Genomic DNA, 22521 nt, shown 5'->3' on the forward strand with positions numbered 1-22521 from the left:
GAGTGCGCTATTTATCGCTTGAGTGCCAGCGCTTTAGTCAATGAGAGGACAGGGATATTTGCGAACGCATAAACTATATCTTAAATTATGGCTATGTGTCTAATACAACCGTCGCTTATCAATGACTTGCTTGCAGTCAACATGTACGAAACGGATAGTTTTTTCATCAGTACATTTCCGTTTGATACCGTTTTGAAGATTTCTAGTGAAAATCCGTGAAAATAGCCCTTTACTGGAATACACAAAACACGTTGTCATTTTTCGGCCTATTTATGAATAGTTTTCAAATAAACGCTAGATTATCGATAGTATATTATGTGTACTTATGCACGCTAGAGAAGCGGGCTGAAAAATCGATATCTATGCCCTGCCTGGCGCTAACGTTACGCGCACACACATATGAGACACGTTGTGAAATCTGTGAAAAAACATCTGATTACCCCAAGACTGGTAAAATAAAGTCCTTACCTCACATCAGATGTTCTGCAAAAAGATTAATCCAATTCCTGATCGCCATTCCAAATATCGATCGTGTTTATTGATCCAACGTTAGACCTCGAAACAGATAATCCACGCTGCTTTCGGTTGCCTCAATGAATGCAATAGTCTCAGGTTACATGGCTCAGAAGTAAAATGTGGAGCCCGGAGTTTTTTTTTCTCATGCATTTCCATTGACTCCATTCCAATGGGTGCAATACCATCCGGGAGATGATGGGGGGCGGTATTTGCCCTTTTTGAGCTCAGAGCCAGTCCCAATGATAACGTGAGGCTGGATGGATGAAAAATGAATGGATATTGCTAATAAAAAAAATAACGATTAAATAACGAGATTTCTCGTCATTGGCACTCAACGCATGGCGGCCAACAGCAAGATTTCTCGTCGTTGGCACCCAATGTGTTAAACATGATGGTCATAATAATAATCCAAATGTTAAAAAAAAGTGCCCTTTTTTGTTTAGCACTTTTCAAGGTTACAAAGTCCTTCACATAGATTAAAACAACAACAATTTAAATACATTAACAAAAGGAAAGCAATATTAAGAGGAAAAAGGCGTGTTTGTATTTGACGTCATCATGTTCTCATGTGAGATGCTGTTCAATGCAGGCCTTCATTTTAGTTTGACTGCTGTCTTTTTTTTTTACCTGAATTAAATATTTGGTAGCACTTTTAGGTTAACATACTATACATTTGTAATTATAAGGATATGCATACTGTTTTCTTTATACATTTTTTGTACTATTATGCACTTTGCTACTAAGTAATCTACCTTGCCTATACTACTACCTACTATGCTAATATGTCTATACTACTATGCACTCAAGATAGTAGTAGCACTGTTACTTGAAGGTCAACACTGTTTGACGAACAATCTTACTGATCCTTAGCTGCCAGAGTTGTACCCTTCCTGTTGACTTGTTTTACAGAACTTGTAAGTCGGATAAAGGCATCAGCTAAATGACTAAATGTAAATGACTAAATTTAAATGACTAAATGTAAATTACTAATGTAAATTACTGAATGTAAATGACTAAATGTAATCTAGTGAATACATCCAATCCAATCCAACTTTATTTATATAGCACGTTTAAAAACAAAGTTGACCAAAGTATCAATAATATAGTAAATAAACACATAGATTAAACACAATACAATGCACACAGAACTACAAACAAATTACGGCAGCAGACTGTAATTATTTTTTTTAAATGCTAGGGAGAACACAATGTGTTTTAAGATGGGATTTAAACATTGGGAGCGTTGGGGCCAGCCTAATGTGGGGGGCAACTCGGTCCAGAGTTTGGGGGCTGTAACCGCAAACGCACGCTCCCCCCTGTTCTTTAGCCTGCCTTGTTGCAGGTTTAAGCAGAAGTAACAGGCTAGAATAAAATGTCAGCTTGTTTCAAGGAACAGAAAACCCTGGTTTATGTCAAACTGTCAGCAATCGTATCCAGCGAACCCAGTTCTCCAGGTACGAGGAACCTGTATTTAGAGTTATGATGGTTCCAACACGCTCATCATCCACCTGCCAGTCAAACTCTACAAGACACAAATAAACAGTATTTTTAGACGGTCAAATAAAGCCCAGGTTGGAGCTTGAAATAAAGTTAGTAAATAAGGATGTCTGAGATATGACTACTGACTAACATTAGCAGCTTATTTGGACACATTTCTGCGGCAAAATGTTTGCTGTAAATAGTTAGAAATAGAGTTAGAAACACAGGTTAGAAATGGAGCCCAATCTACATATCTCTGTCCGACATCACTTCCTGTGTGTGTGTGTGTGTGTGTGTGTGTGTGTGTGTGTGTGTGTGTGTGTGTGTGTGTGTGTGTGTGTGTGTGTGTGTGTGTGTGTGTGTGTGTGTGTGTGTGTGTGTGTGTGTGTGTGTGTGTGTGTGTGTGTGTGTGTGTGTGTGTGTGTGTGTGTGTGTGTGTGTGTGTGTGTGTGTGTGTGTTCATTTGTTTAAAAATATATAGTAACATCACCATATTAGCTGTCGGCTAGCCAGCAGTGCTCATATTAGCTGTCGGCTAGCCAGCAGTGCTCATAGGGATTGTGTACATGTCAGGTCCTGTCTACTTTATGCATGGAGGCAAGACGAGTGTTGACAAATAATAAATGATCAGGTTGTTGGTGCAGTCACGTTGATTATGCTTGTCAATTATTACAAGTCATTTTGAATAATTGTTGTGGAACTGAACTGTTCTTAAAGGGGCACTTCACCAAATAAAATGCTGATTTATTTTGCACATAATCTCACACACATCCAAAAACGAAACCGTGTTGCACACATTAATTTAGTTTGACAGTTATTGAGAGTAAATGAGTTTGAATATGGCCACCAGTGATGTCATCGGGGACACTGAATCCTTGTGGTGTGCTAATTACAGCTCAATGAATTGATAAGGTAGCAGTCCCTATAAGACAAGGTATTGCTATTTTTCATCTACATCATTGTGTGTGAGATTATGTACAAAATAAATCAGCATTGTTTTTTGGTGAAGTGCCCCTTTAAGTTTATCCTAATGACATCAGACAACTAGCTAGCTAACTTCAGGTAAATGGTTTTAATATTATTGTTCTGACTCATATAGCGAGGCGATAGCTAGCTTGTTTCATGTGGACTACAAAACGATAGCTAGCTTGTTTCATGTGGACTACAAAACGATAGCTAGCTTGTTTCATGTGGACGATACAAACGATAGCTAGCTTGTTTCATGTGGACGATACATACGATAGCTATAGCTTGTTTCATGTGGACTACAAATGATAGCTAGCTTGTTTCATGTGCACTATACAAACAATAGCTAGCTTGTTTCATGTGCACTATACAAACGATAGCTAGCTTGATTCATGTGGACGATACAAACGATAGCTAGCTTGTTTCACGTGGACTACAAATGATAGCTAGCTTGTTTCCTGTGGACTATACAACCGCTAGCTAGCTTGTTTCCTGTGGACTATACAACCGCTAGCTAGCTTGTTTCATGTGGACGATACAAACGATAGCTAGCTTGTTTCATGTGGACTATACAAACGATAGCTAGCTTGTTTCATGTGGACGATACAAACGATAGCTAGCTTGTTTCACGTGGACAAACAACCGCTAGCTAGCTTGTTTCCTGTGGACTATACAACCGCTAGCTAGCTTGTTTCCTGTGGACTATACAACCGCTAGCTAGCTTGTTTCATGTGGACGATACAAACGATAGCTAGCTTGTTTCATGTGGACGATACAAACGATAGCTAGCTTGTTTCATGTGCACTATACAAACGTGTATAAACAGCTGGAGAACTACTCAAGGAGGCGGAGCCACCCACCACTTTTAAAGCATTGTTCCTGTACTTTGAGATTCTTCAATGGGTAAAGCAGGACACCAACACTGCCAGGGTTGAGGGTTCGCTTTACACTGGGGCTACACTCCTAATAAGGTTTTGATTTTATTTAAAAAAAATATTAACAAATGGCATATGTTAAGTCACATTTTTATAATTCGTTTGATAATTAACATGGGTGAAATTCATTCCAGAAAGAATTGACCTGTGGATACAACAAATTACATCTGGGAAGAAGAAAAAAAACACTTAACGATTTCTTGTTGCATTTCCACCTGCAGTCGCTATCGGTCTCGTTGTCTGTGGGCAAGAAGTCGGACTCTAAAGCCGTGTGTAAGCCCAAGCAGCGCGAGCGTGTGAGTACAGGACCGGCCCCCGGGGCTGCTGTGTTATAGTAGTAGCTTCCTCATCAACCCCATCCCCGCCTCTCCGCTCCCGGCTCTCTGGCACGACGCACCATCGCCAGCTTATTATCAAGGGAGGAATTCCACCAAAATCTAGTTTTCAGGTCGAAATGTAGACGTTCTCCTCTCTTGTTTTTGAGTTACGAGGTCTCAAAGTCGAGGACAATGCAGTCCTATGATGGGAGTGACCTGTTACCAATAGAAACAGAGTAGAATCGCGAATGAATGGAACAAATACATACTGTACCTAAATCATAGAAAGGGTTTAACAGATTCAAAACGTCATAGCATTGCAGTTTCCTTTGATCTTGGGGCCTTATAACTCAAAAGTGTACTTTTTGGTGGCATTCCCCCCTTTTTTTTTTTTTTAGCATGCACTGATATCACTGTGTGGAGGCATGCTGCAGACTCATCAACAGAATGGACCTGGGTCACAACACATGGGTTTAACCTGCTTGTAGGACCAGACCTGGGTCAGAACACATGGGTTTAACCTGCTTGTAGGACCAGACCTGGGTCACAACACATGAGTTTAACCTGCTTGTAGGACCAGACCTGGGTCAGAACACATGGGTTTAACCTGCTTGTCGGACCAGACCTGGGTCACAACACATGGGTTTAACCTGCTTGTAGGACCAGACCTGGGTCAGAACACATGGGTTTAACCTGCTTGTCGGACCAGACCTGGGTCACAACACATGGGTTTAACCTGCTTGTAGGACCAGACCTGGGTCAGAACACATGGGTTTAACCTGCTTGTAGGACCAGACCTGGGTCAGAACACATGAGTTTAACCTGCTTGTCGGACCAGACCTGGGTCAGAACACATGGGTTTAACCTGCTTGTAGGACCAGACCTGGGTCACAACACATGGGTTTAACCTGCTTGTAGGACCAGACCTGGGTCAGAACACATGGGTTTAACCTGCTTGTCGGACCAGACCTGGGTCAGAACACATGGGTTTAACCTGCTTGTCGGACCAGACCTGGGTCAGAACACATGGGTTTAACCTGCTTGTCGGACCAGATGTAGTTCCACGTAGGACAAAGCGGCGAGGGACAGATATTATTAGACTATTTACCCCGACAACAGGGTTGTGATCAATTCACTTTCAATTAAATCAATTAGAAACACGTTATAAACAGTAATTGCTTTTTACTTGCTGATGGAACATCCGTTCCCATTGACTGCTGCTCCGCAAGCAGATTAAAACACATGCTAACAGTTGACCCCTGTGTGACCCCTGAACCCAGGTCTGACGCAGACTGAAGCCTCTCAAGGGGCTGCCGTGGGCCTAGAAATGACCTCTACCACTGGGACCTTTTTTGGGGCATGAAAATAATAATAAAAAAAATGCCCCTCCCTACTTAGAATTTAAAATGGCTCATGTGCTCCTTTTTTATTGTTATTGTTATTTGTATTATTATTATTATTATAATATATATATATATATATTTTTTTTTGTATATGTAGCATGAATACATATATTTTTTGGATACTATGACTCTCAAGTCTCTAGCACTGAAGAACCAGGACATGAATTGTCTGTATAAGATGTTGCTGTTAGTAACATTTTAACATGTCTTGTTGTTTCAGTCCTTAGTTTAGTCTATATCCCTAGATCCCTAGATCACATGTCCCTGAGTTGATTGTGAAATGACATTTGGTGGAGTAGCTAGCTAGTTGTAGTAGCTAGTTGTAGTAGCTACAGTAGTTGTAGTAGCTAGTTGTAGTAGCTAGTTATAACTGGGCTCAGAGTAGAAAGTCTTTGGCCGAAGGGAATGTTGATATTACTGCAAATGGCATGTTGATATTAAGCCAAAGATGATGGGCCCTTTAAATTAACACATGTAACTCTGAGTGTAAATGTTTTTGCGCTACTTTGTCTTGATCCAAAATACAGGTTTGTATTATTGAAACATCTATTTGTGGATCGGTTGTTTTTAGGTGAATACCACCGGGCTTGACATCAATACTGGCCACCAGCCAAAATTGAGCTTAACTTGGTTGTGGCTTGTGAGTCTGCCAGTTCTAATCAGCCGCTTTAGCAAGTGGCAAGCCTGGTATATCATTCCACTCAATTATGAAAGCTCTTGTGAAATGGTGTTATCCAATAGCCGGTCTGACCAAAGGTTTGTTTTGTTCCCTGCTCGTATGAATTCAAGTCAGACTTGTCGTTGTATTCCTTGTCTATTTAGTTGTAGGCGCTGTGAAAATCCACGGAGCTGAACTGTGTCTGTGTGTGAATGTATGTCTCTGTATCGCTGTTTGTTTAGCTGCCATATTTATGTATTCATCCTTTTCAAAGACTGCATAATGCAAATTAATGAGGCCATTTCAGACCGATGCAAGCTTTTGTCAGATTATGGCTTCATCCTGTATTCAGTCTTAAAATCGTCTTACAAAGTTAAAGATTCTAGAGTGAGACCTTCACTATCTTGTTTTTAACTTTGAAACATGGCCATAGTTTCTTGTTTTTAACTTTGAAACATGGCCATAGTTTCTTGTTTTTAACTTTGAAACATGGACATAGTATCTAGTTTTTAACTTTTTGAAACATGGCCATAGTTTCTCGTTTTAAACTTTTTGAAACATGGCCATATTATCTATTTTTTTACTTTTTGAAACATGGTTAACGTATCTTCAAATAGGGCAGATCACTCAAGTTCATTCAAGATAATGTCACCTGAAGAATTCTTGAAACTAATTGAATTGCATTGAAATGTTAACTTGTTTCAAGGAAAAATCGGATTTTAAGACTCGATACAAGGGTAAATGACAGTACTTGTCAAGAAGTAGATCATGTTTTTACGGTGCTCTCAAGTTAAGGGTTATCACGACTTCTCATTGTTGGTTTTTAAGAGCTGATTTATGATTTAACTTTTATGGTTTGGCAACATTTGCTTTCAATTCAGTTATTTCAAGTTGATTTCCTTCAAAAACGTTAATGTTGGTAAGACTTTTTGCATGAGAATGTTGTCATGTCCAACCTTACTAACCAATAATTGAGAATGAATGGTCTATAAGCCAATGGGGTCAATAATTTATATATTTACTGTGTCAATTCAGTTAATATCACAGTGTATATTTGACTGAGTAAGAGTCAAAGTGTGTATTTGAGTCCAATGTTTCAGATGTACTCTTATGGAGTCAAATATACACTTTTTGTAGAGTACACTTTGAATCAACTGAATATAAAGTGAATTGATCAGTCACTGACTACCACACTATCTCCTTCTCTACTATCTACTACCTTCTCTCTTCTCTACTATCTACTACCTTCTCTCTTCTCTACTATATACTACCTTCTCTCCCTTCTACCACGCTATCTCCTTCTCTACTATCTACTACCTGCTCTCTCTCTCTCCACCACATTACCTCTCTCTCCGCCACACTACCTCTCTCTCTCCACCACACTATCTCTCTCTCTCCACCACGCAGGGATCAGAGTGTGATTCTGTGAACGGTCAGGGACGGGACAGCGGGCTGGCGTCCTCTCATCTCGACCCGTCGGCCACGCTGCCGAGCCGGGGGGGAGCGGACTCGGAGCCGGACGCCATGGAGGGACTGCTCCACCGCAAGCAGGAGATGGAGTCCCACAGCAAGAAGGCAGCGACCAGGTGAGAGACTGTAATAACTGTGCTGTGTCCTCAGGAAGACTGTAATAACTGTGTGCTCAGGAAGACTGTAATAATAATAATAATAATAATAATAATAATAATAATAACTTTATTTGTATAGCACTTTTCATACAGAAATTGCAGTTCAAAGTGCTTCACAACAGTAAAAAATACAGGCATAAGCGAGCATAAAAAATGAAATACAAGGTAGCAAGGTAAGGTAAATCACAGTTTTTCAGTAATACAAATAATAAAATAGAATAGATTAGATCGAGTAAAAAAAGTGTGGTTTGATTCAGTTTAAAATAGGCTAAACATAATAAAATAGAACGGACAGTAAAAAGTGTGATAAAATTGTTCAATAAAAAATATATAATAATGTAATAACTGTGTCCTCCTCAGGTCCTGGCAGAACGTGTACTGTGTGCTCAGGAAGGGCAGCCTGGGCTTCTACAAGGACAACAAGAGCGCCAGCAGCGGCCTCCCGTACCACGGGGAGGTGCCGGTCAGCCTGGGGGAGGCTGTGTGCGAGGTCGCACACGACTACAAGAAGAGGAAACACGTCTTCAAGCTCCGGTGAGACGGATTACACCCCCCGAAGAGGCGCCTTGAAATCCACACGATGACGTGTCGAAATGCTGCGTCATTTTGGAGCCTAGAGACCTCCGTACTGTCGTTTCTTCATTGAAAACTCCATTTTGGAGCCTAGAGACCTCAGTACTGTCGTTTCTTCAGTGAAAACTACATAGAAATAGAGGGATGTAATAAGAGATACGATACATAAGATAAGATGTTTCTTTATTGATCCCCTGAGGGGGAAGGGGAGGTACAGGTACGGGCAGGGTAATAGTAGAAAGACATACATATAGGCAATAAAATGTAAAATGAATATACAAATATATAGGAAATAAATCATGTTGTTACAGGGTCGGGGAATAAAAGTGACTTTCCATTCAGTCGATACAGGAAGTGTTAACTTCATAGTAATAACCATAAACACTTCATTCAGTCGATACAGGAAGTGTTAACTTCATAGTAATAACCATAAACACTTCATTCAGTCGATACAGGAAGTGTTAACTTCATAGTAATAACCATAAACACTTCATTCAGTCGATACAGGAAGTGTTTCCTTCATAGTAATAACCATAAACACCTCATTCAGCCATGCACACATTTCCTGTTCAATCGTTTATTGAACATTTTCTGTGATGATTGGACCAACGCTTATGGAGTTATGGGCTTTATTGTGTTAATATGTAAATAAAAAGGTGGAAATATGTATATAAAGAAATAAAGAAATATTTATAAATACATGTCAGCGGTAGTCTTTGAGGGAACGATATACACACCCCAATGCGTTAGCAACATATGGAGTCATTAAATAAAAACATACGGTTTGTAACTACATATAAATTGCGGCTTCCCTGTGTGTTTTCAGGCTAGGAGACGGAAAAGAGTACCTGTTCCAGGCCAAGGATGAGGTGAGTGGACTAACTGCCAAACATCTACAGTACCATACAGTGCAGGGATATTCATACTTAGAGGCCAAGTGGACAGGAAGTAATGCATTATATGTACCAGGATAGAAGCCAAGTCGACAGGAAGTAATGCATTATATTGGGTTTCCCATTAATTGCCTAGACTGTGGCTATATTTTTTTTTAAATATAAAGTTTGCCAATAGGGATGTATCAGTAGTATTGGCAGTGGTAGTAGTCGTAATAGTAATCCACTATATTTTTTTATTTTCTAAAAAATAAACCAGTTCAACACAGGTAACCACTTTTGCTTCATTTCTTTGATGGCTCAAATGTATGCTCTAGTCCCGTGGTTCCCAAACCTCTCCTCGAGACACCCCAGCCGTTCCATGTATTTGTTAAATTCCACCACCAGCACACCTGATTCAACTAATAAAGGGCTAGTTAAGTTGAATCAGGTGTGCTGGTCGTGGAATTTAACAAATACATTGAACGGCTGGGGTGCTTTGAGGAGAGGATTGGGAAGCACTAGTCTAGTCGATTTTGTGTTTTGAGCACAAAGTTCATCATAGATCTAGCCTCTTTATTTTGCTCTCAAAGTGCACCAGATTGATGCATTTAACTTTAAAATGTACCAAAAATTTTAATCGGGGGGCACGCCCCCGGACCCCCCTAGAGGGTCGGAGGTTCACCCCCCATAGTCTCTGAAAATCCTGTGGGAAACACTGGTACCAGGATAGAAACCAAGTGGACAGGGAGTAATACAGCAATACATTATATGTACCAGAATAGAAGCCAAGTGGACAGGAAGTAATGCATTATATGTACCAGGATAGAAGCCAAGTGGACAGGAAGTAATGCATTATATGTACCAGGATAGAAGCCAAGTGGACAGGAAGTAATGCATTATATGTACCAGGATAGAAACCAAGTGGACAGGAAGTAATGCATTATATGTACCAGGATAGAGGCCAAGTGGACAGGAAGTAATACATTATATGTACCAGGATAGAGATAATTTTGTGAAATGTAATTCTCTAGTCGCTGTGTTTTACCTCGTCTTGTTCAACCTCTAGTCACCCAGTGGACAACCTGGGTTACACTTCAGCTCCATATCCCATTAATCACATCATTTATTTAGCTATTCTTTAAAGGTAATTGTTGTAAATCTTGTTGAGGAGTATTGAACTATCCTGTATGAGGAAGATTAAAGGTGCCATAGATCAAATTAGTATGTAGAGTAATCATTAAAAAATAAAACAAATAATAATAATAATAATAATAATAATAATAATAATAATAATAATAATAATAATAATAATAATAATAATAATAATAATAATAATAATAATAATAAATACATAAATAAACATCCACAGAGCTTTTAGAAAGGTGCAGAATAAAAACAAGATATTATTGATTAATGAATTGAACTTTCCATTTCCTCACCTGGAATGCACCTGATTGGATAAATGACAAGCGGGTGTTCTAGTGTTACATCTAGTGGCTGAATGTTATCTATAGCACCTTTAACACAATAGCTGCCACGCAGTATACGCATCATTAGCAGCTGACGCCATCACTGTAAACGGTGGGAGTCGCTCACCTTGTTTGCAGGGCTATAACTATTTAAATATTATAGCTATATCTGCAATACTATGGCCCATTTGACATCGGGTATCTATCATTCAAGATGTGGGAAAGTAATATTTTTTCCATTCATATATTGTCGTTTTATACCGTGGTGAATATAAGTATAGTTTTAGAGTGGTCTAGGATAATTCCTAGAACGCTAGTAATAGGCCGCGATGCATATTATACTTAATCCATTGGCATTTCGTCCCTATATACGCTACAATAAAAAATTCAAATGCATATGATCGGTATATATTATGTTCCATCATGCATGCATGCAATAACAGCATTCGTTAGTACAACAGCATACGTTGATCAGATCGATTGCAATGATAGAAATGGACAATCAAGCTGGAATTAACGTTAGATTGCTCTTACCTCTGGCCAACTGCAGAAAGAATATTCCAATTATTTGATTGCCATCTGCTAGATAGTATTTCCGTTTGGCCGACGCCATAAGCTCCAAAAGCATAATGATTCTTGCGTCTCGAAGGCGATTCAATGCACTCGACTGTGTATCTGGATCCACGTTACAAAATAACTCCTCCCGGACGACATTCACTGACGCACAGAGCCAAGCTTCCTGCAGAAAGTAAGTACAACATCGGCCGAATGCCACCAGGCGGCGGTATCGGGCCGCTGCGATCTCAGACAGAGTGTCAGATTTTCCCACAGCCTAGCTGGATGAATTATGAATGGAAATAGCGAATAAAAGAAATAACGATCATAATAACGAGTATACTCGTTGTTGGCGGTCAACGATTGGTGGGCTATAACGAGTTAACTCGTCTTTGGCGGGGAATGTGTTCAACTAAACGTTGGTCTCTCTCTCTCCCCCCCCTCTCTCTCTCTCTCTCTCTCTCTCCCCCCTCTCTCTCCCCCCCCTCTCTCTCTCTCTCTCTCTAAAGTCGGAGATGAGTTCGTGGATCCGCTCCATCCACTGCTCCATCCCGACAGGAGGTGAGGGTGGAGACTCCTCCCCCCTGGGGCCTCGCGCCCTGAGCCGAGCCATGACCATGCCCCCCCTCTCCCCGGGCTCGGGGGACGCAGGAGCAGGAGGTGTCACCATGCGCAGCAAGGAGGGCAGGGAGAAGGACCGCGAGAAGAGGTTCAGCTTCTTTGGCAAGAAAAAATAAAAGAACGACAAAAAAACAAAACATTTGTAATAACATACCCAACGATATTTGTCAAAAATCTCAAACAAACTGGAAGCATAGAAGGACGGTCCTCTTCTTCATGTAGAAACACATGGACTCAGTCCACCTGGTCCTGAGGAGGCTGCCAACTACTACAGTGATGTGGCTTACATACATCTCTCTCTCTCTCTCTCTCTCTCTCTCTCTCTCTCTCTCTCTCTCTCTCTCTCTCTCTCTCTCTCTCTCTCTCTCTCTCTCTCTCTCTCTCTCTCTCTCCTATCGCTGTCTTCCTCTCGTCCTCTCTTCTTCTCTTACATCAATCCCTGTGCTCTTTTTTTTTTCATTTCTTTTAAATAATTTAAGATCTCAAATCTCAAACGGCACTGAAACCCAAATGATGAAGAGCCCTCGTCTGAAGCCCCAGAGCTCACGGTGTCCACGTCCTCCAGTGCGGCAGGAGAGAGGGCACCGGTAGGGGGCCTAGCGGTGGCTTCAGTTCAGGCTCCCCGGAGAGAAAGCGCTCCTACGCTGAGAGGGGAGAGAAGTGAGGAGCGTCAGCGAGGACCGATCTGAAAACACCGCCCCCGCTCCCTACTTTTTCAAAAGTTCAAACGTTCCAGTTTTTCTAAGAAGTTGTTTTTCCAGGAACACACGGCGCTGTAGAGCTCCTGCCGCTGTTCCATTCCACCTGTTATCTCGCTCTCTCTCTCTCAGTCCAAGTGCGTCGTTTCCAGACTCTCCTGACCCTCCAGCTACTGTTCTTCTCACTCATCTACCAAAAAAAAACACCTATTTCTATCTCTCTCACTCTCTCTCTCTCTCTCTCCTTGGCAAGGACCACATCACATTCTTTTTGTGTTTTTTTGGAATTGATGTTATTAACCTTACCAATATTATTGCTGTTATTATTATTATTATTATTATTATTATTGTTATTATTATTATTATTATTATTTATCTTTTTGCTATTGCAGGTTGAGAAAACAGAAACTAATAAGTATGACAGTAGATCTTGTTGTGGTTTTGGTTCAGTAGTGGACTGTGTCGCTTGCCTCTGTTGTATTGTTTTTTTCCCTAGGAATGACAGTTTATGAGGTGTTTTTGGAGAAAAAAATAATAAAGCTCAATAACTCTTAGCGGTGTGCAGTAAGTGATCACAACCTTCACCATCAGGGGGGGGGGGGGGGGGGGAGTATATTTAAAGTGGTTTTATTTTCTATTTGATTAATTATTTGCCTGTATCTCATTATTCCTTTTTACCCAGAGATTGTTTCTGCTTGGTTTTCCGACTCGTTTCTGTATAAAGCAGAGAAGATTAGTTTTCTAGTGAGTGTGTGTGTGTGCGTGCTCGTGTGCGTGCGTGCGTGCTTGTGTGTGTGTGTGCGTGCTTGTGTGTGTGAGTTGTGGTGCTGTGATTCTGCACGTTTGTTATTCCTGCTCAGAGGCAGCTGCTGTTCTGACCTGTAACACACAACACAACACAGTCGAGAGGACGTTTTACTTTTCTTTATTTTTGTTTTATTCTCGTATCACGGCAACATGAATGAAACTCTGTTTCACTCTTCAAACCAAACCCCTCTGTCCATGTGGTGTGATCAGGGTCATCTCTGCCTGTCGGTCGGTTAGGTGTCGATTCTACTGGACACTGGCCGGTTAGCCGACCTAGATATCCAATCACTATTCAAATTGTAAAAAAAAAAAAAAAAAAAATGTTTGAACTACTTTGACTGGTGGAAATAAAGCAGGGCAGGTTGAAACCATGAGTGCGGTTTCTCCCGGCGTGGGAAGAGACGGTGGCCTGACTGAGGGCGTGGAGGTCAGAGGTGAGCGAGCAGGGCAGGGTTCCTACGCCTGGTCTGGAGAGGATGTGGAAGATGAATTTACAGGTCTCTAAAAGTATAGGGCCGGGGGCATTGAGCGATCCATTTCACAAAGGTGTAGGTACCCTGATGTGAAGGTCATGAAGGTCTCGTGAAGGGCTCGTGAAGGTCTCATGAAGGTCTCATGAAGGTCTCGTGAAGGTCTCATGAAGGTCTCGTGAAGGTCTCATGAAGGTCTCATGAAGGGCTCGTGAAGGTCTCATGAAGGTCTCATGAAGGTCTCGTGAAGGTCTCATGAAGGTCTCGTGAAGGTCTCATGAAGGTCTCGTGAAGGTCTCGTGAAGGTCTCGTGAAGGTCTCGTGAAGGTCTCGTGAAGGTCTCATGAAGGGCTCGTGAAGGTCTCATGAAGGTCTCATGAAGGTCTCGTGAAGGTCTCATGAAGGTCTCGTGAAGGTCTCATGAAGGTCTCGTGAAGGTCTCATGAAGGTCTCATGAAGGTCTCATGAAGGTCTCGTGAAGGTCTCATGAAGGTCTCATGAAGGTCTCGTGAAGGTCTCATGAAGGGCTCGTGAAGGTCTCGTGAAGGTCTCGTGAAGGTCTCATGAAGGTCTCGTGAAGGTCTCATGAAGGTCTCGTGAAGGTCTCGTGAAGGTCTCATGAAGGTCTCATGAAGGTCTCATGAAGGTCTCATGAAGGTCTCGTGAAGGTCTCGTGAAGGTCTCGTGAAGGTCTCATGAAGGTCTCATGAAGGTCTCGTGAAGGTCTCGTGAAGGTCTCGTGAAGGTCTCATGAAGGTCTCATGAAGGTCTCATGAAGGTCTCGTGAAGGTCTCATGAAGGTCTCATGAAGGTCTCATGAAGGTCTCGTGAAGGTCTCATGAAGGTCTCATGAAGGTCTCGTGAAGGTCTCATGAAGGTCTCATGAAGGTCTCATGAAGGTCTCGTGAAGGTCTCGTGAAGGTCTCGTGAAGGTCTCATGAAGGTCTCGTGAAGGTCTCATGAAGGTCTCGTGAAGGTCTCGTGAAGGTCTCATGAAGGTCTCATGAAGGTCTCATGAAGGTCTCGTGAAGGTCTCATGAAGGTCTCGTGAAGGGCAGGTTGGCGGCAGCAGTGGAGGGTCTGAGGTGGCGAAGGGGAAGGTGCTTTAGCGCGTCGTGGACGAGGGAGAATGACTGAGCCTTGAACTTGAACTCAAAAACTGTTTTGTTTTTAGAAGCTCACTCTTTCCTTTCATTCAAAACAGCCTCTCGGCGACAGAACGGCACAGCTTTATCGTACGCGTTACATAAGCTAAAGAAGAATGTTTAAAACATGCCCCCCCCCCCTGCGGCAGTTACTGTATCGAATGTAGGACAATGTAAACCCAGCAGGTACAGTTATGGAGCTGGATGTGTTGTTGTTGTGGTTAGTGGTTCTGGGTCTTGTCTCTTGTGTCTGTGGCACGACAGCTTCCCATTGTACTCGTCTGTGTCTCATCCGTCACGTCTCCAGAGTGAACCACAGCGCCCGGAAGGAGAGGATTACACCCGGTGGGATTACAGTAATCTGATGCCACGGAAAACTGGTAACCAATACAATCCTCTACTGTTGACAATGTGTTTTAAAACTTTTTATATACTTTAGTGGCATCTGATGGTCTTCCTGGTCTGACCGGGTCACTTCAGACCGTTAAGAGTCGGAGTTCTGTGAGAACCCAGTGGCTGGTGGGGAGGGAGCGGGGAGCCCAGTGGAGGGAGCGGGGAGCCCAGTGGAGGGAGCGGGGAGCCCAGTGGAGGGAGCAGGGAGCCCAGTGGAGGGAGCAGGGAACCCAGTGGAGGGAGCGGGGAGCCCAGTGGAGGGAGCGGGGAGCCCAGTGGAGGGAGCGGGGAGCCCAGTGGAGGGAGCAGGGAACCCAGTGGAGGGAGCGGGGAGCCCAGTGGAGGGAGCGGGGAGCCCAGTGGAGGGAGCGGGGAGCCCAGTGGAGGGAGCAGGGAACCCAGTGGAGGGAGCGGGGAGCCCAGTGGAGGGAGCGGGGAGCCCAGTGGAGGGAGCGGAGAGCCCAGTGGAGGGAGCAGGGAGCCCAGGGCACACAGGTCACCAACCGCACCACAAAGCGGCGCAGATACATCCCGGTAGAAATCAGGAGAGACTGGAGTCTCTTAATCACAAACTCCAAGGAGACGCGCGGCTCAGGAGATATCCTTGTTTCAAGTTTCAAAGCGTGGCCTCTAGGCGGCACTGCAGGGAAGGTCACGGCGGTCATGAGTGTAGATTCAACGCTTGGGACCCCTAATTAGTCTGGAAAAACGGGATTAACGCGTTCATTTAACTACATAATCAAGGAGTAACGTTATGTTATGTTATTATCTCACTGAGTCGAGTATCCAGTGCACTATGTTACTGTTTCAATACATTGCGGTCAGTCAACTGCAATGGTTTACATTTTCAAAGGAACCTTCTCAGCCTTGCTTGTGAGTTATGTAAGAGCATGGCACGCCATGAGGGGTTCAAACACCTACACAGGCCGTTCTCAGAGTGCGGCGACAAGAGACGTGGCGGGAATCTAAAGCGTAGAAAGATAAATCCACGATAATCGTTTCAAGCATAAGTGAGGAACTCCACTGACGGGCCATTTAAGACGGTTGTAATACTGCTCCCCTGCTCTCTCTCTCCTGCTCTCTCTCCTGCTCTCTCTCTCTCCTGCTCTCATTATCTCTCTCTGTCCTCTCCTGCTCTCTCCTGCTCTCTCTCTCTGTCCTGCTCTCTCCTTTTCTCTCCTGCTCTCTCCTCCTCTCCTGCTCTCTCATTCTCTCCCACACAGACACATGCACAGAGAAACACAAACAATGGCCTTGGTGAGCCTTGCAATTTGGCGCTAGTTGTGGGGATGTTTTGCTGAAACGACACTGTAATTTTGGGAGGGAAAAGACGTGTTCCGTTAGGCTGCTCTCTGTTATCTCAAAACAAACTCTTCTTGAGGAAGACCAAACACCAGCCTGGGAGATACGTCTGTGTACAGCTGGCGTGAACCACAACCAAGCTCACTGGCTTCAACCTGTGTTCCTGGGACCCGACTCCTCAAGGACAGTCTGTTTATTGAGTTGTGTTATATATACTCGTCTGAGGGTTTCGGATTCCCTTCCGCAGCTACGTAGTGTAGTCACATGGTGCTCGGGAGCGAGCGCTGGATGAAAGGGCTCCTCTGTGTTGTGGCTGGCGGGCGGGCGGGCGGTGGGGAGATAGCCTGAGCTCTCTGCCGACTGGGACAATGGAAAACCAAACACATTTTGTTATGAGTGAGAAGAGAAGACCGGTGGCAATCTGAGCTTCCTTTTTCTAGAAGTAGGTAGGAAACACGCCGTCTAGTGGGAAGCTTGTGTCTTCTTCACCCGGGGACGTCTCGCCCCCATACGCCTGTCCTCTCCTCTGTCTGTCCTCTCCTCTGTCAACTAATCCAGAGTCCAGACGTGTTGATATACCACTCTCTGTTATTGATTCAGACGTGTTGATATACCACTATCTGTTATTGATTGCTATTATTCTCATTATTGCTACTGTTATTACTACTACTACTGTTACTAATGCAACTTATTTACCACGACTAGAACTGCTGTCCATTTTTTCAGGTACGTTTGTGTCTGAATGATCAGACCTCCTTTTGTTCCACACAGTGTCTGTGTGCTGTGGAGCGTTTTCATAACAGATCGGAAATAATGTTTGTTGACTTGTGTATCTAAATCTAATATTAGAAATAATAAAAACGTGGTTTAATTGAAAAAAGGAAACTTGATTGTACATTTGTGTTTTTTCCCCTTTTTAACATCTTTAATATACAGGATATATATATATATAAAATAAACTTTGTATAGCACTTTTCATACAAGAATTGCAGGCCAAAGTGCTTCACAGCAGTAATGTAGGCATACAATTTGCATAACATTAGCATAAATATAGACAGGCATATAATGAGCAGAGAATTTACTAAATAAAAGCAATGCATAAAGTGCAGACATGTAATGAGTAGAAAATAGACTGAATAATTGGCAACACATGTACATATATATATATCCTCTTGGAGGCACGATGTTGACTATACAGGTTATTATTTATGGTTAACTCCTGTTGGAGGCATGATGAATGAATGAAAACTTTATTAACAGATTGCAGAATGGGTACAGTACAGTACAGCTCAATACATACAATTGTTAAGGGGATGCAGACCAGAGAAAGACTTTCGTCTTGTTTACATCAGGGTCCCCCATTTTCAATTCATCGTAACATATATGACATACATGACATACAGATAGACAGTACTGCTACATCTATACATTTATGACATACCAGATTTGCAATTACAGTACTGTTTGTGATACAAAAAGAGTCCAGAAAGAAAAGAGTATTTACATTAGGCGTAGAAACTGTACATTGGATTGGGTAGGTGGGGGTGGGGGGGGACTGTACATTGGAGGTGGTTGGGTGGGGGGGGTTGGGTAGGAGTGTGGGGGGGGGGGGGGGGGGGGTTGGGTAGGAGTGGGGGGGGGGGGGGGGGGTTGGGTAGGGGGGGTGGGTGGGGGACACTGTACAACTGTACAAACAACACTGTACATTGGATTATTGACAAGACCATACTTGGTAATTTACTGTACATTGGAGGGGGTTGTGTTCGGACATTTACAGGGGCCAGTTTCGAGTTGCAGTCTCCCTTAGGTGTTTTTTGAGAGTGTTTTTGAAAGTGGGTAGTGATTCACATTCCTTTACAGCTTTGGGTAGGGCGTTCCACATTGATGTGGCATAATTGCGAAACGTGTTTAGTCCCTTGTTTGAGCCGAATCTGGGTTTAACATGATTTGTGGAGCTCCCTCTGGTGTTGTGATCGTGGTATTCACTGACCTTTGGGAAGTATTTTGTCATGTACATGGGTACCTTGGTCGTGTAGTGTATCTTGTAGACCAGGCCCATTGCAAGTTGCTGTACTCTGTCGTCTACTCTAAGCCATCCTAGGTTGTCAAAGTGGGCAGGGGTGAGGTGGGTTCTAGGAGTAAGGTCAAGCAGTAGTCTGACCAGTTTGTTTTGAGATGTTTGTAATTTTGTTTTTAGCGCCTTTGAGGTGCTTTGGTACCATGAGGTGCAAGCATAGTCGTAGTACCCTTGAATGAGTGCTCCTGCTAGAGTCTTCAGGGTATTCTTGTTTACCAGTGAGGAGATCCGGTACAAGAATCGAGTTCGTTGGTTGACTTTTTTTATTACATTGGATGCCATTTTGTCACAGGAAAGATTTGCCTCTAGGATGGAACCCAGGTAGGTAATATCTTCTTTCCTTGTGACAATATTGTCACCCACTGTAACTGAGAAGCCGTCGGTCTTGCTGAGTTTGTTATTTGAACCGAAGAGAATGGACTCTGTTTTGCCCATGTCTAATGATAGTTTGTTATCAGCGAGCCATATGCAGATTTTGCCTAGTTCTGAGCTGAGGGTTTTTTCAACCTGTAACTTGTTCTTGTCAGAGACCAGCAGGGCTGAGTCGTCCGCAAACAGGAACAAGTTGCAGTCACAAGCTGACGACATGTCATTTGCATAAATTAGGAACAGTAGCGGACCTAGTATGCTTCCTTGTGGAACACCACAGTTTACTGTGAGGGGGGGGGATAGGGTACCGTTTACCTCCACCATCTGCTCTCTCCCCTCCAGGTAGGATTGCATCCAGCTCACTGATAGACTATCAAAACAGACAGGTTGTTATTTATGGTTAACTCCTCTTGGAGGCATGATGTTGACTAGACAGGTTGTTATTTATCAGACCAAAACAAAACATGTAAACAAAGTGCAAACAAGGGATAGCGGCTACTTTGGAGATGAATGGGTTATTAAACTAGCTGTGTGTGTATTATAAATGCTCCACCACCAGAGGGCAGTAGGGTGCTTTTAATTAACACCACATGAGGCATAATAAGCTATTGGACCACTATACATGATTGATTGATTGATTGAAAACTTTATTAACAGATTGCAGAATGGGTACAATACAGTACGGCTCAATACAAACAATTGTTAAGGGGATGCAGACCAGAAAAAGACTTTCGTCTTGTTTACATCAGGGTCCCCCATTTTTTATTCATCAGGACATTTATGACATACATGACAAAAGTGCTCCTGCCCGTCTTCGTCAAGGACGCAACAGCGTCAGCGTTCTGTTGTGCATGTTTTTTCCATTGGGTTTATCTTATCGGGGGGGAGGGACCCTTGCGAGCACGGGGAGAACATGCAAACTCCACACAGAAAGGCCTGGGAGATACTCCACCTGGGTACCTGGCAACGCGGAAACCTGGCAAAACGGGAATCGAACCCTGGACCTTCTTGCTGTGAGGCGACAGTGTTTACCACTACACCACTGTGCCGCTATATATAGATATAGTGTATAGGGAGGTGTAGTGGTTACATCATTGCTGTTTCTGGCCGGTCCACCATCTTGAAACCGCAATGTATTCCCCCATTGCCCATTTCTAAATCGTCTCATTTAAAACAAATAAAGCATTAACATTTGCATCGTGTACCTTTCCGTGCGTATTCATCCAAACTATAGCTCAACATGAAAATATTCGCAAATTAATCGTAAAAAAAACAGCCGAATTTTATTTCAACCAAAAATGCTTAAACAATAATGTTAGTGATAGAAGGGAACTCATTTTGTGCAAAAATGGAAAGCTTTCCAATGTTCATGAGGCAGAATTGTTACAATAGCCGATCATCCATTTTCCCAATGATAAATCCCTATACGGGTGGACCTCGCGGGCGGTCCAAAGTGACGTCAGACTACACCTCCCTATAAACAGCACAGGGGAGATATAGTGCTGCTTGGTGAGGAGAGACACATGATCCTGTCTCCACACCACACTAAATGGAAGATACCAAGGACATGTTGAAGTGGACGACACAGTGAGCTCTGACCATGTGGAATACAACAAGCCTGTGGAATAATGCTACTAAACCTTTTCCAATGCTGGTGACACTTACCACGTAAAATGGTAAATGGCTGCATTTATATCGCAGCTTTTATCCAAAGCACTTTACTATTTTGTTCCTCACATTTTACCCATTCACTCACATTCACACACACAGACGACGGAGGTGACCATGCAAGGTGCCAACCTGCTCATCGGGAGCAATTAGTGGTTAAGTGTCAAGTGTTAAGTTGTGCTCAAGGACACTCCGACATGCTGCCTGGGAGGGGCGGGAATCGAACCTTCCGACTACCAGACCACCGCTCAACCTCCTGAGCCACTGTCGCCACTGAAGCTGATTTAGTTTGGACTGGTCTGGACTGATCCAGCCATGTCAAGGTATGATGTGCAAGGTGCAAAATGTAGCTAAGCATTTATTTGAAAGTAGAAAACTATATTAAACTTAAATTAAATTGTTTATTTTCAGACTATGTGTGACAGGGTTCTTTCTAGACTCCTCAAAAAACTCCCACAAACAATGGCGTAGTCGGAAAAATGGTCTTGGTGTTGTTTTTATTTCCCAGCCTTCAAAGTGCAGAGGTGACATTACATAACAAGTGACATAAACTAAATAAATAACTAAACTATACTACCTCTGCAGTCTATCAGATGCGTTCCACAATAACTTAATCTGATAGACAAAACACTTACTGGGTGGCGCTTCCCTAGTTACCCATTTTGCAACCGTTATCTGGTGAAGCACCACCTCAGAGACAAACAGACTAACAGACACATACGGCACTTCCCTCAGTCACCTACGTTGCAACTGGTGCAGGGCAAGAACCCAGAACCTTGGGCACGCAGCCCTCATGACACCTGCACTCCTCCCCCTCCACAGGTGCCACACATAATCAATTAAACAAGACTAAACAGGTGCTACACATCAAATGGATTGCCGTTTCCTACACATATTATATAAAAACAACCTCCAATACCAATACCCTCATAACCCAATAAATAAATACATATACACAACCCAATAAATAAATATATATACACAACACAACACAATAAATAAATATATGTATGAATGGATATATGAATGTATGTATAAATGCATGTATGCTTAGATTAATGGATATGTATGCATGTTTGATTATGTATGAATGTATATGATGAGTGAATGTTGTGTGTATGTGTGCGTGCGTGCTGCCCTGGCGTCAGTGACAGACCCACTCTGTCACACTATGACTATGTGAGAGAATCTCTCTCTAATCCTACATTCCTTGGTCTGATCAAGACAATAGTCCACATCTTAATTAATGTAGGACTTTTGTTAGAAAAATCTTCCACCTGGAAACAATATTTCCACTGGAAACATCTTCCACCTCACGAGGTGTTCTGCTGGGACATCACTGTCTGCCACAGTTACATTTAGCTGAGGCTTTTATCCAAAGCGACAAGTCGTCAGGAGGGTGCAGCTCTGGCGGCTGAGGGTCAGTGGTGCTGTTCTTCTAGCAGCGCTGAACCTGGATGTCAGCAGGAATGCGTGAACAATCACACATGGCAGGTTCTGCAGAGGTCGTTCACATGTTACCTTAGAGGTGAGATATACTGCATTCTCTTCCAAACATTGGGTCATATCTGTAAGATGGTGGAATGAACTACCCACC

At 42.9% G+C, this 22521-nt stretch overlaps 1 protein-coding gene across 2 annotated transcripts in view; it reads left to right on the plus strand.

Moving 5' to 3' along the window:
- Positions 1–13247, plus strand: part of sptbn2 (spectrin, beta, non-erythrocytic 2) — a 124519-nt gene extending 111272 nt beyond the window's left edge. Inside the window, exons 35-39 of one of the 2 annotated variants that reach the window (XM_084320646.1) lie at positions 4118–4192; positions 7682–7860; positions 8263–8436; positions 9302–9344; positions 11884–13247. In XM_084320646.1, the coding sequence (XP_084176772.1) occupies positions 4118–4192; positions 7682–7860; positions 8263–8436; positions 9302–9344; positions 11884–12111 (699 nt within the window). In that variant the 3' untranslated portion in view covers positions 12112–13247. The remainder of the gene's footprint in view (positions 1–4117; positions 4193–7681; positions 7861–8262; positions 8437–9301; positions 9345–11883) is intronic. The other variant, XM_084320647.1, reaches the window with a different exon arrangement.
- Positions 13248–22521: the final 9274 nt, after the last annotated feature.

Source organism: Notolepis coatsorum, assembly GCF_963971535.1.
Source record: "Notolepis coatsorum genome assembly, chromosome: 8".
NCBI lineage: Eukaryota > Metazoa > Chordata > Actinopteri > Aulopiformes > Paralepididae > Notolepis > Notolepis coatsorum.